The 14,323-nt window shown below is 36.5% G+C and overlaps 1 protein-coding gene across 2 annotated transcripts in view; it reads right to left on the bottom strand.

Moving 5' to 3' along the window:
- The window catches only part of USP15 (ubiquitin specific peptidase 15), a 199,220-nt gene that overhangs the window by 95,199 nt on the left and 89,698 nt on the right, over window positions 1–14,323 (bottom strand). For both annotated transcript variants that reach the window (XM_006886038.1, XM_006886039.1), the window contains exon 5: window positions 5,946–6,091. In XM_006886038.1, coding sequence (XP_006886100.1) covers window positions 5,946–6,091 — 146 coding nt within the window. The remainder of the gene's footprint in view (window positions 1–5,945; window positions 6,092–14,323) is intronic.

The raw sequence follows: 14,323 nt of genomic DNA, 5'->3' as shown, positions 1-14,323 counted from the left end.
AACCTAGACACAGAAAGGAGGGAGAAGAGACCACTTATTTTAGAAGACAAGAATGTCATTCATAGCTTTCCTTCAGTATATAGTGAAAACACTTTTTCTAAGGAAAAAAAAACTAGGATAGTGCTTATTTGTCATTAGTTAAACAAGAGTTATTAAAAAATCTATAGAATTTAGTACTTATTACTTTGAAGTCAAACCAACCATTTTCTGTGAGGCTGACTGACAAGTGGCAACCTCATGTCTTACACAAAATGGTGCTTCATAACGTTTTCAAGGCTGTGATCTTTTAGAAGTAACATGCCAGGTCTTTCTTCCAAGTCACTTCAAGGTTAGAGCCATCAACCTTCGTATAAGCAGTTGAGTGATTACTATTTGTATCATTCAGGCCAATTTCAAAGAATTAAATGGCCTTTAGGATATTTTATCTCCAACTTACATTAATTTATTCTTCTACATGCAAGCTGAGAAATGTATGCCTAACAAGAATACAGATTACAGTTTAACCATTTCTTTGCCGATCTGGATGCCTTTTATTTCCTTCTCTTGTTGTATTGCCCTAGAAAGCACTTCCAATACAACACTGGAAAGAAGTGGTGACAGTGGGCATCCCTATCTGGTCCCTGTTTGAAAATAAAAAAAAAAGTTTTTAGTCTTTCTCCATTGAGAATGACTTTTCACTATGGGAAGAAAATTCCTTTTTATTCCAATTTTGCTGAGTGTCTTTATCAGTGTTGGATTTTGTCAAATGTCTTTTATGCATCAATTGCTAAAATCATATGGTTCTTGTTACTTTGTTCATATAGTAAATTATGTTGATTTTCTAATGTTGAACCACCTTTTCATACCTGTTATGAATCCCACTTGGTCATGGTGAATTATTTTTTTGGTGTGCTTTTGGATTCTATTGGCTAGAATTTTGTTAAGGATTTTTGTATTTATATTCATGAGAGATACTGGTCTGCAGTTTTCTTTCTTGGCAGTATCTCTGCCTGGTTTTGGTTATCCTTGCTTCATAGAATGACTCTGGAAATATTCCTTCTTTTTCAACTTTTTGAAATAATTTAAGTAGAATGGGTACTAAATCCTCTCTGGATGTTAGGCAGAATTCAACTGTGAAGTCATCTGCTCTAGGACTTTGCTTACGAGGAAGTCTTTTTATGACCTTTTCAATTTCTTCTCTTGTGATGTGTCTGTTCAAGTTTTCTATATCTGTCCTTGTCAATCTGGGTAGGGGATGCGTTTCAAGGAATTTGCCCATTTTCTCTTGTTGTTGTCATTATGTGTCATCGACTCGCTTGCGACTCATAGCGACCCTAAGTACAACAGCCCTAAACTTTGCTCTGTCCTGTACCAATCGCACTGTCTCTGACACTCCCATCCTGATTACCCCAGTCACTGAATCAACCCACCTCAATGAGGGCCTTCCCCTCCTGTGCTGTCCCTCCACCCTCCCAAGGACTTCCTTGGACAACATGTCCAAAGTATGTCAGACGGAGCCTCAGAATCCTTGCCTCCAAGGAGCTGACCGGTTTAACCCTTTCTAGGATGAATCTGTTTTCCTAGCAGCCCATGGTACCCTCAATACTCTTCTCCAGCACCACAGCTTAAAGGCATCAATTCTCCTTAGTCATTATTCAACTCTCTGATGCATAACACTCTGGGTTTTTTAATTTATCAGGGTATAGTTTTTCGTAGTATTCTGACATTACTGATTTAACTCCCTGATTCTGTTGTCGCTATATGCAGATGATATGACAGTGCACATAGAAAACCACAAAGACTCAACCAAAACCTGTTAAGAGTTAATAGGCCAATTTAGTAGAGTGGCAGGATATAAGACCAATATCCAAAAATCAATAGGATTCCTCTACAGTAACAAAGAGAACTCAGAAAAGGAAATCAAGAAAGCAATACCATTTATAATAGCCAACCACAAATTGAGATACTTGGGAGTGAACCTAACGAGAGATACAAAAGATCTATACAAAGAAAACTACAGAGTATTTCTGCAAGACACAGTAAAAGACCTAAAGAAATGGAAAAATGTGCCCTTTTCATGGACAGGAAGACTATATTGTGAAAATGACAATCCTACCAAAAGCAATTTGTATGTTCAATGCAATCCCAATCCAGATACCAAATTCATTTTTCAAGGAGACTGAAAGAGGGAAATTACAAAATTTACTTGGAGAGTCAAGAGATAATGAATAAGCAAAACACTTCTGAGAGGGAAAAAAAAATTTGAGGTTGGAGGCATAGCACTCCCTGACCTCAAAACCTAATACAGAGCAGTAATAACCAAAACAGAATGGTACTGGTACAATGACAGGCATATAGACCAAAAGGAACAGAACTGAGAACCCAGAAATAGACCCAGCTATCTACTGGTCAACTGATACTTGCCAAGGAAATCAAAGCTATCAAATGGGGAAATGAAAACCTCTTCACCAAAACATGTTGGCAAAACTGGACATCCACCTGCAAAAAGCTGAAAAACGACCCACATCTCACACCGTACACAAAAAACAACTCAAGGTGGATCAGAGGTCTGGGAGTAAAGCCCAAAACCATAAGGTTAGTAAGAAACAAACTGCGATCAAGCCTAGAAGCACTAGTCCAAGGTATAAAGACACTGTCAAATACAAACAGATACGTACAGTCTAAAGAGGAAAAAACTGATGCATGGGACCCTCTAAAGATTAAATCCGTGTGTGCATCAAAAACTTTTCCAACAGGGTGAAAAGAAAACCTACTGACTTGGAACAAGCATTTGGTAACACCATCTCACAAGAGTCTAATAACAAAAGTTTACAGGGTACTCCTGGTCCTCCACAAGAAAAAGACTGATAACCCAATTACAAAATAGGCAAAAGACATGGAAAGAATTTTCACAAAGATATTTTAATGGCAAACCAACACATGACGAAATGCTCAAAATCACTGGCAATGAGAAAGATGCAAATAAAATCCACAGTGAGTTATCATCTCACTCCAGTAACAATGGCAAAGTTTAAAAGGGCAGCATTAATAAATGTTAGAGAGGATGTGATGAGAAAGGAACTCTGACACATTGTTGGTGGGATTGTAAAATGGCACAACCATTCTGGAAGACAGTTTGGCACTTCCTCAAAAAGCTGAACCCATATGAATCCCATATGACCCAGCTATTTCACTACTTGAAATATACCTTGAGAAAATGAGAACTGTACAAATGAAGATGTGTACACCAATATTCAGAGCAGCATAATTCACCATCGCAAGAACACGAAAACATCCCAAATGTCCAACCACAAATAACTGGATTGAGGAATTATGGTACATTCACACAGTGGAATACTGTGCAACACGCAGGAGCAATGATTTTGTAAATTATTTTACCTGACTTGGGAGGGAAAGGAGAGCATTATACTGAGTGAACTAACTCAGTCCCACAAAGGTAATTACTGTATAAAACCATTATTGTAGAATGAGTATAAGGATCCAAGAGGGGTTGGAGAGGTTGGAAGCAGAGAGATGAGGATGTGCAGGGGGTGGGGGGATTAACCATGGGGTTGATGGGTTGGTGGGAGGGGTGAGGGAAAATGTAAGAATTTGTTCTTGAAAAAAAATAAAGGAAAAGAAAAAAGAATTTGTTCTTGAAAACAATGTATTTGGGTTTTGTAAATAAACTAGTAGAAAATTAAAACATATACACACAAATACAGATTACTCGAATTTTTTTAAAGCCTTAGTTTTTATATTCCTTATAGAAAAAACATTATGTAGAATCATTGAAAATATTAAAAGAATTCTGCATTTTTCAAATTAATACTACTACTAGAGGTAATTCAAGGTTTACTGAATGGTGACGGTGGAGGAAGTTGACTGGCTATGGAGCGAAGTATTGGCAGAATACAGGGAGAACCCCTCAGTCCTTACTCCATATTTAATCAAAACCCAAAAATAACACAAACCCACTATTGTGGGTCAATTCCTGCTCATGGCAATCTTTCATTTGGTTTCAGTTACGGGATAAGATTGTTCTTTCTCCCAAGGAACAAATGGCAAATTCAAAATACTGATCTTTTGGTTACACTATGCCACCAATGATCTTCAACTCTAATCAAAGGAACTGGTAAAAAAATGAACTGTCCTCACATCATTTGATGTGTGTCAGAACAGAATAGTGTTCTATAGAATATTCAATGGCTAATGCTTTGAAGGAGATGGAACAGGGAGTACATAGGAAGATCTTACTTCTGAAGTGACTCTGGATGACTAATTTATCACCTTTTCTGTAAACAGTAGTGTGTTAACTTTTAAATTACCCAAAGACTCTTCAGTAACTGTAATTTTTATTGTAATAAATTCTGGATTTTTATAAAAGTGAATTTATGAACATAACTGTTAAGAGAAAGCACTGCTTTTGTTATGGTTTAGTACAATGCTTAGTATATTTTAAGTACTTAAAAGCTATTCATTTCCCAACTAATTATCATACTGATGTCACTAGTAATTTTTAATGAACCAGCATAAAATATCTAAATAATGGAATACCAAGTACTGTATTAGGTATAAAAAAACAAAGTACATTAAAAAGTAAGGGACACAGAAACAAATTTCAATCAAAATACAACCTCATAATTTTGAAGCACAAATCAATACAGAAACAACTACAGAATAAAATTAATCAATGACACAAAATGTGCTGCAAAAGCACGAAAATATTATGGAACCAAGTTTCTTCAAGAAAATGATACAAGAGGCAAGCCTTGTACTTTAATGGATACTGAAGAACACAGTTCAGGGAAAGTTGGAGAGATGGTGTGACGTGAATTGTAACGAAAAAAGAAGCATGAATAACCAGATATGGTTGGATGGGATTGTTGATTTGAAACTTTTTATACTACGAAGGTCATTTTTTTTTTCTGGATTAATTCAGGGACTGGGCACAATAGACAGATGAAATAATATGTTTTAAAACATAGATGGAATATATAATAATACGTTGTGTTAACGACCTGTAAGCAGTACTGTTAGGAGCTTAAATCATAAGGCAAAAATGACTTAAAAGATGCTAGAAGACTAGGTAAGATGTCAAACTGCTACTGGAATCTTGATAAGCAGACTTCATTAAGAATTATTGTTGTAGGGGAGTTCTGGTGGCCGAGTGGTAAGGAGCTGCAACTGCAATCCCAGAGGCGCACGGTTCGAGTCCACCAGATGCTCTGCCGGGGAAGGAGGGACAATCTCCTCCAGTACCAGTCAGATCTGATTTGATGGTACACACACACAAAAATAATTTAAAAAAAAAAAAGAATTATTGTTGTAGGACTTTGCAAGAATGAATGAACATGAAATAAACTGAGAGAGAATGATCTCTTAAGATACTTTTGAAGGGTTCATTAATACTAGGTATGGTATAGAGAAGAATTCAAGTGAGATTCAGAAGGTAAAATCATCAGAACTTGCTAATTATGCCTAAATCTTGCCAATTATTTATTTGAAATATATTAGAAAGGATGGCCAAATTAAGGGGTGGTAATTTTCAAATGGAGTTGGTGGGATCAGATTCATGAGCCCCAGCACTACTGCAACAGTCACCTCATTTGTTTACATATTGTCTACAGCTGCTTTCTCACTACTACAAACCCAGAAATGTGGAAGCCAAAAGTATTTACATATCGGTACTTTGCAGAAAACATTTACTAACCTACACAGTATCAATGACGTTTTTTTACTGAACATATTTTTTTAACAAGGGTATTACACTAAAGAGAGAAAAAAAAATGTGTTAAGACTTGAGACAGCAGAATCCACAATGTATTGTAAAGAAACAGTCAAAACTAAACTACCCTGAGTCAATTCTGACTCAAATATTATAAAGATATTCATGAAAGTCTGTGAATAAAAAAACCAAAATCCTTCATGTACAGTTTGTGTGAAAGAGTACTGATAAACAATACCTGTCCTTGGTATAAACCAGCATCTTGAATAGTGCTGTCTGGCTTATTCAGTGGTTCAAACGTATTGCTCATGTATTTGTTCCACAATCTGGTCTCTTTTTCATCTGGAATATTGAAGATTTTTCTTATTTCCTTTTCAATTGTATCTAGATATAAAGAAAGGAAATACATAAATATTTTATGATATACCAAAAACAGCTAAGTACTCAATAGCATATATAATAACAAATGCAAAACACTAGACTAGAATGAATGATAATGGTGGCTGCCATGTGCTGTCAAGTTAGAACCAACTCATAAGTCAACGTTCAGCAGATTTTCAGAGGTTGTAAATTGCCTAGGAGGAAATGAGCCCATTTTTCTTCACAGAGCACCTGGGGCTCACCAGCGTATCTACCACCAAATTAAAAATATTGGTGAATGTAAAGAATAGTTAACAAATATAGAAAGCAGAGGAAGAAGAGTTTTGAAGTCCAAGTGTGTCATATTTTTTTAAAAGACAAAAAAAAAGCAAATTTATAACTCTGAATGATGATTACTTGCGAATTTAAAATATAAGCAATCTGGAAAAAGAGGTACATTGCAAGTGGAAGAGAAAGGAAAAAAAACATGCAACAATGAAATGAACAAAAGTAAAAAAAAAGGTAAAATTACACATTAAAAAGTATAATTGATGTTGTATAAGATGAACTCTAGTAACTCAGTTGTAAGGAACTGCATTGCCAACACAATGATAAGTGGTTCAAATCTACCAACTGAAATAGACCATTTCCTCCCATGTGATTTGTGGGTCAGTTCCAACCTGATGATATACAACAACAAATTATAAACCCAGCATATTTTCTGATGATAAAAATTAACGCCACATGAATCAGAGATGATACAGGTTGAAAAACACAACAAACTACAACAAAACCAACTTAAGACAGATTTATACTAACTAGAATTTAGGATTCCAGTTTGAAGAGAATAAAACTTATAGACAATGAAAAGGAAAATGCTTTATAAGAAATGGCATGTGTACTTTGCTCAAAATGTCTTGTTTCCAAGGTAAACCTATGCATTTTTCTTATTTCTAAAATAATTATCTGAATGAGTGCAAGAAATTAGCTCTTTAAACTACAGATGTTTCATCTATTATAAAATAAGATAAGCAATATACTTGACAGCAAACATGTAATTTTAATAACATACAGTTTAAAGAAACTTTTAACAAAGGAAAAGTTAAATGATCCTATTAAAGCCATTAAAGGAAAAAAAATTGTAATTGTATTTCACAACATAGGAAGAAACAAAGTACTCCTAAATTTGAAAATACTTGATTAGTCTTAAAAGAAATATTATTTGGATTATAATAAACCTAGTAATAAAAATTCTCTGTAAAGTACAAAAATCTGTATCCATTCCTAACACTGACATGGTAGAGTTCCAAAGACTAAGTTATTATGTGAAAATAATCACATCAGATCACAGAATCGAGGACAAATAACATTAGTAACTGTCAAAACTCTGAGAATCATAGCCCAGTAAAGTTAACATATAACCTTAAACATCATAGGAAGCATTACTCTCGCTTAGCACTGTGGCATTCACTATTGCCAGACATACACTTTTTTTTTCTTCTAAGTTTCATTTAACTAAATATGACTGAAACAGACACTATGGTGATTAAAGAATTTAGCCAAGATGGCTTTTAAATAGACTTCTGGCCCACCAAGATCTCCAACACAGTTGGGTACTGAATGACTTTATATGAAGGAATAATGCAAATGAAAGAACTTAAGTGTGTATTTTGGTACAACTTATAGAAAAGGTAAAATAAACAAGACATGCAGGTGGCCTGATGATGACCCTGTGGCTGTGGGGAAGCTGGGCTAAAGCTTTGCTCAGCTTTCTCCACCACTCTCTTCCAGGGTGTGCTTGTCAAAGAGGTACTCTGCCAGGTCCGAGTCCAGGGTGCCCATCTTGCGCAAATTGGTTACAATGTCACTCAGTTGTCTGGTGGATTTCACCTGTTCATCCAGGTAATGCGTCTCAATGAAGTCACACAAATGAGGGTCGTTCTTGTCAGTGGACAGTTTGTGCAGTTCCAGTAGAGAATGATTCACATTTTTTCTCCAAGTGTAACACACACACCACTGCATTCAGCCCACTCTCCCAATCATCCCGGTCTGGTTTCTTGAAGTCCTGAAGGAAGATGTGGCCGCCTCGCTGGTTCTGCAGTTTATCTTTGTCCCTAAGGAGCAACCTAGTTGCACTTCCTCCAAAACACATTTGTTTGCTCTTTTTTGCAGTAAATGCAACATTCAGTACTCTTCTCCAACACTACAACTCAGAGGCATCAATTCTTCTGTCATGATTATTCGCTATCCAACTTTCAGATGCCTAAGAAGTAACTGAAAAGGACATAGCCTGGATCAGACATACCTTAGTTTTTAAATTGACTTCTACCTCTCACTTTGCTGAGGATCTTGACAGGAGATTTTCCCAAAGCAACACATATTTTAATTCTTGACTTGTAGTTGATCTGTGTGGTGACTGTACATCCAAGTAAAGTGAAAATTGTTGATAACTTCAATCTTTTTTTCATATATCACAACTAATTAGTTCAGTGGTAGAATTTATGCTGGGATGCAATCCACATCGAAGGCTCTGATATTCTGCAGTAAGTACTTTCAATCCTCTTCCCTTTCTCCAACCAAGGTTGTGTTATCTGCATAATGCAGTTGTTGATGAATCTTCCTCCAATCTTTATAACATATTCTTCTTCATTTATGCTTCTTAGCACCAGCTTCTCAAATGATGTGCTTAGCATATGGAATGAATAGGTATGGCGAAAATATACAACCCTGAAACATACCTCTCCTGATTTCAGATGATGCGGTGTTCCCTTTTTCTGTTTTAACAAGAGCTTCTTGTCTAAGTATCGATTCTGCACGAGCACAATTAAGTGTTCCAGGATTCCTGTTCTTGTTAACGTTAGCCATAATTTGCTATGATCCATGCAGTCAAATGCTTTTGCATGTGTTGTTGTTATGTGCCGTCAAGTTGCTTGCGATTCATAGTGACCCTATGTACAACAGCCCTAAACTCTGCTCTGTCCTGTGCCAAACACATTGTCTCCGACATACTCATCCCGATTGCCCCAGTCACCAAATCAATCCATCTCTCAAGAGGGCTTTCCCCTCCTGCGCCTGCCCTCCACCCTCCCAAGCATGATGTCCCTCTCCAAGGACCGGTCCCTCCTTACAACATGACCAAAGTATGTCAGACGAAGTCTTAAAATCCTTGCCTCCAAGGAGCAGCCCGGTTTAACCCTCTCTAGGATAAATCTGTTTGTTTTCTTAGCAGTCGAAGGCACTCTCAGCACTATTCTCCAACACCAAAGCTCAAAAGCATCAATTCTCCTTCTAGCCTCCCTGATCATTGTCCAGCTATATGACACACAACAAGTGATTGTAAAGACCATGGCCTGTACCAGACGTACCTTAGTCTCCAGAGACACACCGTTGCTCTTCAGTACTTTAGAGAGGTCCCTAACAGCAGACTTTCCCATCGCAATACGTCTTTTAATTTCCTGGCTGCTGGTGCTGAGAGTGTTGATTGTGGAGCCAAGCAGACTAAAGCTGTGAATAATCTCAATCTCTTCACCATCCATCATGATGCTGCCAATTCGTCCAGTGGTGAGAATCTTTGTCTTCTTGACACTGAGCCTCAATCCATATTGAAGGCTGAAGTCCCTGACCCTCAGCAGCAAGCACTTCAGGTCCTCCTCAGTTTCAGCAAGCAGGGTTGTATCATTTGCATTAACGCAGATTGTTGATAGATCTTCCACCAATCCTGATGCCACAATTCTCCTCATAGAGTCCAGCCTCCCAGATAATCTGTTCTGCATACAGGTTGAAAAAGTATGGAGACAGGACACATTCCTGGCGGACGCCCTTCCCAATTCTGAAGCATACAATGTTTCCTTGCTCTGTTCTGACCACTGCCTCTTGGTTCAAGTATAAGTTTCGCATTAGCACAATCAAGTGTTCTGGGATTCCCATTCTTCTCAGAGTCAGCCACAGTTTGTTATGATCCACACAGTCAAACGCCTTTGCATAATCAATGAAGCACAGATAGACATTCCTCTGGACTCCCTGCTTTAAGCCAATATCCATCTAACATTAGTTACAATATCCCTAGTACCATGACCCCTTCTAAACCCAGCCTGGACTTCTGGCAGTTCTCTGCTGATGTGCTGTTCCAGTCGTTTCTGGATAATCTTCAGCAGAATCTTGCTTGCATGTGAAATAGTCAACAAAATACAAATAATCATCTTTCTGGTATTCTCTCTTTCAGCTAGTACTACATAAAATAACATAGTTTGGTAGTCAGAGATATTGTGATTAGGCTATTAAATAGATAGTAAATACATCTCAAAGTTTAGCTCAAACATTAAAATTATCCAGAATATGCACATAATTATGTACTCTGTAATAATTTCTAGTGCAGAACCGCAAGTACACTGAACATAGTACATATCTTAAGTATGGAGTAATAAATTCCACAATGTAGACACACCTGTGTAAAGAGAATCCAGATTAAGAAACATACTAACATCCCAAAAGCTAAGATTGGAGAATTAAAAGATCAGGCTCTGTATCACACCCACAGGATGGCTATTTAAAGAAAAAGGGAAAGAACAAGTGTTGGTTAGGAAGTGGAGAACCTAGAACCTTCATCCATTGCTGATGGGAACATAAAATGGTACAGTCACTGGAAAATAGTTTGGAGGCTGTTCAAAAAGTTAAGCATAGAATTACCCTATGACTCAGCAAGCGCACATCTTAGTACACAAAGAGCAGTAGTAGGCAGGGACTCAGATAAATGTTTATTTAATGTTCATTGAAATAGTATTAAAAATAAAAAGAGCCCAAGTGACCACAAGTAGATGAATGGATAAAGAAATAGGAATTCTTTATAAATGCTACAACTTGTAAGCAACTGCATAAAGCCAAAAGTTTATTAGTAGTTACCAAGGGTTTGGTGGGTAGAAAAGATGTGCACGGGAAATTTCTGCATAAGGATATTACATTAAATTTCCTTTTAGGTGAAAAAATTCTTAGTGGTGATGCATGTGTGACATGCTAATTTTAATTAATGTCACTGAACCGTACACTTAAGTGGAGAAAAAGGGTTGTAATTTAAATAAGAAAATTTTGGTAAAGTGCCTAAAACAAAGCATAATAATATTAACCATAAGGCTTTTATACTACTTAACAATTTTGTTTTTCTAAAATTTTTTAGTTAAAAAAGCAAAATCTTGCTGTAAAACACTTTCATACTTCTCCACCCAAGCAGATATATGCACACCCATGTTTATTGCGGCTTTGTTTGCAATAGCAAAGAGCTGAAAACAACCCAAGTGCCCATCAACAAACAAATGGATAGAGAAGCTCTGGTATAGTCACACAATGGAATACTATGCAACACTGAAAAACAAGGAACACATGAAATATTATACAAAATACGTGACCCTGGAGGACATTATGCTGAGTGAAATATCTGTCACAAAAGGACAAATATTGCATAGGGCAACTGTTGTAAAATGGGACTGACATCTGGGTTGAGGGAAGACAGAGAAGGAGGGAAGGAATGATGTTTACTGCATTGAAACAGATGAGGGAGAGAAAGAACTGTTTAAAAGGGATATATGATTGGGTATTATTGTCAAGACAGGAGTCCAGAATGAAGGCTGCACAGTGGAGTGGACTTGGGGGGAGGGTTTCCATAACAATGAAAGAGTTCTTCTTTTACTCTTCAAGGAGAAGAGTGAATTGGGGGTAGAGGATGGGCAGGGAGAAAAGGGCAAAAATGAATGAATGGAAACCCTAAGTCTCTGGAAATCTTCATTAAAATTCATTTAAAAACCCCCACCATTTTCATACTTATAAGACAAAATGCAACAATCTGAAAAAAAAAAAATTCTACAATAAAACAGTCATCAAACATTAGTTTGTGATTTTTTTCTTTCATTCTGATATTTCCCACTCCATTCCCTTTTCTCCTAAAACTGCTTAATCAGCATAAGTAGTGACAATCTAACTAAGAAAACTTTTGTACAAGGCAGAAATTTAAGTGATAAAAGTTTAACAATGTATGAGATGTTCATAATGTTTATTTTAAATTCTGAAATTAAACAGGTTACTGATCTTCATATAATTAATTGGTCTCAAACTATTATTTGGGGAAATAATCTCTAAAGTAAGATTTCTGATAGATTTTTTTTCACTTGAGGCAAACTCAGTACAGTCTAGACTATTTAAACTACAGTGACCCTCCATTTGGTTGCTGTTATTGTGTGTCATGGAGTTGGAGGCAACCTGTAGCTGACCCTCCAATGGGTGAATTCAAAGAATGTGCCTTTGGGATTGTAGCACAACTTCTTACAGTGGTAAGAAATGGTAAGGCCACCAGAGCTTCTCCAATTGGTTACCAAGGCTTTAGACTTCTGAGAGGAGATTACTTATTTTTCTCCTAAGAAGCAGTTTGTAGATTCAAACTACTGGGCTTCTGGTTAAAAGCATTAACACATAAACAACTACACCACAAAAGCAGAGACAGAATATATCAAACTTTAACAAAATAATTGGAATTATTTATCACAATTGTTTTAAAGAGATAATTTCTCATTTACTCAACTGGCTGAACATTTCACAGATTAATCTATACATTAATTTTATCCTTGCTAGACAGATGTACACATTTTCATAGTGTACAGTCATACTAAAATTAATCCAATTTTCATAAAATTAAAGTTTTCATGTAGAAAAACATTATTTACCTGAATAATTATCACAAATTTGGAACTTTTAAAATGTAAGCAATTTATCCATAAAAATAATTATAATAATATTTATATACAGAATCCCTAATATTTAAAGCATTTTTAAGGAAGAAAACTGTACAGATTTATTCAAACTAAATTTTAGAAGTTGTTTCCTCCTCTAAAAATGAGAAGTGTAATTAAAATCTGAGAAACATTACCTACGTATGCATTAATATCAATAGTTTAAACTGAAAATTAATTAAAGATTGGCTCTAAATATGGACTTTTACACAGCAGCACAATTCATAATCTCTCATCTTTGCTGAGGAGCTCTAAATACATGTCCTATGTCCTTATCTACTGCCCATTTTCTTTTTATAGCAATTTTAGGTTTACAAAGGAATAGTGCAGAAGAAAGCAAAGAGTTTGCACATACCTTCTCTCCCCCAACATACTATTTCTCCCATTAATATACTGAGTTTGTGTTGTGTAAGTTTTATAATTGATGAAACTAGAGTTATAGATTATTAGTAACTAAACTTCCTGCAGGGGGTTCTGGTGGCCTAGAGGTAAGAATCTGCAACACAAAAAGTACGTGGTTCAAATCCACTAGCAGCTCTATGGGAGATGGATGGGCAATATCTTCACATGCAATTTACTGCCTCTGAAAACGTGCTGCAGGGTCAGCTTTGGGTTGGTTCTGACTTAATGGCACACAACAAATTAATGCTTTAAAGGAAGGATGATGGTTTGTGTTGTACAGTCCTTTAGGTTTTGAATAATGCATGTGATGTGCCCAGCATTACTGTTTCATACAAAACAATTTCATCGCTCCAAAATACCCTATGCTCTACTCATTTACCTATTCCTCTGAACACTTGCAACCAATGAATGACTTCTTTTATCTTTTCCCATCTCCCATATAAGCCAAATCATTGTGTATACAGTCTTTTCAGATTGTCTTCTTTCAATTAGCAATGCCAACACTGTTGCAGGTGGTTCTGAACCCGCCAGCTGCTCTGAGGGATAAAGATGAGCACTCTCCTGTTCAACTTACAGCCTCTGAAAACTCACTGGAAAGTAAGTTATTAGTTGGTCTTGATCTCGTGGTAATGACGCAACCGTTTCAAAGCTTGATCATTGGGGTTAGGTGGTGTTGAACTGGACCTGACTCACAGTGACTTATGTCTATTTAGCAAAAAATAACAAAACACTGCCCAATCTTGTGTCATCCTCACAATCTCTGCTGTACTTAAACCTACTGTTGAAGTCACGGTGTAAATCCACTTCTTTAACAGTTTTCCTCCTTTCTGCTGATCTGACACTAAGACATGCTAATTTTCCAGGGACTGAATATTATTGATAATATGTACAAAGCATGTGAAACCCTTCTTTTTTGGTTCTTGAATAATACACCACTGTACAGCTGCACCACAGCCTGTTTATCCATTTACCTATAGAAGAACATCTTCAATGTTTCCAATTTTGGTGATTATAAATTAAGCTTCTGGGGAGCTCTGGTGGCCTAGTGGCAAGGAGCTGCAACTACAATCCCAGAGGCGCA

The sequence above is a fragment of the Elephantulus edwardii genome, unplaced genomic scaffold, assembly GCF_000299155.1.
Source record: "Elephantulus edwardii isolate Elephantulus edwardi_28Jun2011 unplaced genomic scaffold, EleEdw1.0 scaffold00047, whole genome shotgun sequence".
Taxonomy (NCBI): domain Eukaryota; kingdom Metazoa; phylum Chordata; class Mammalia; order Macroscelidea; family Macroscelididae; genus Elephantulus; species Elephantulus edwardii.
The sequence above is the reverse complement of the archived record's forward strand: the minus strand, read 5'-3'. Positions and strand labels throughout refer to the sequence as shown.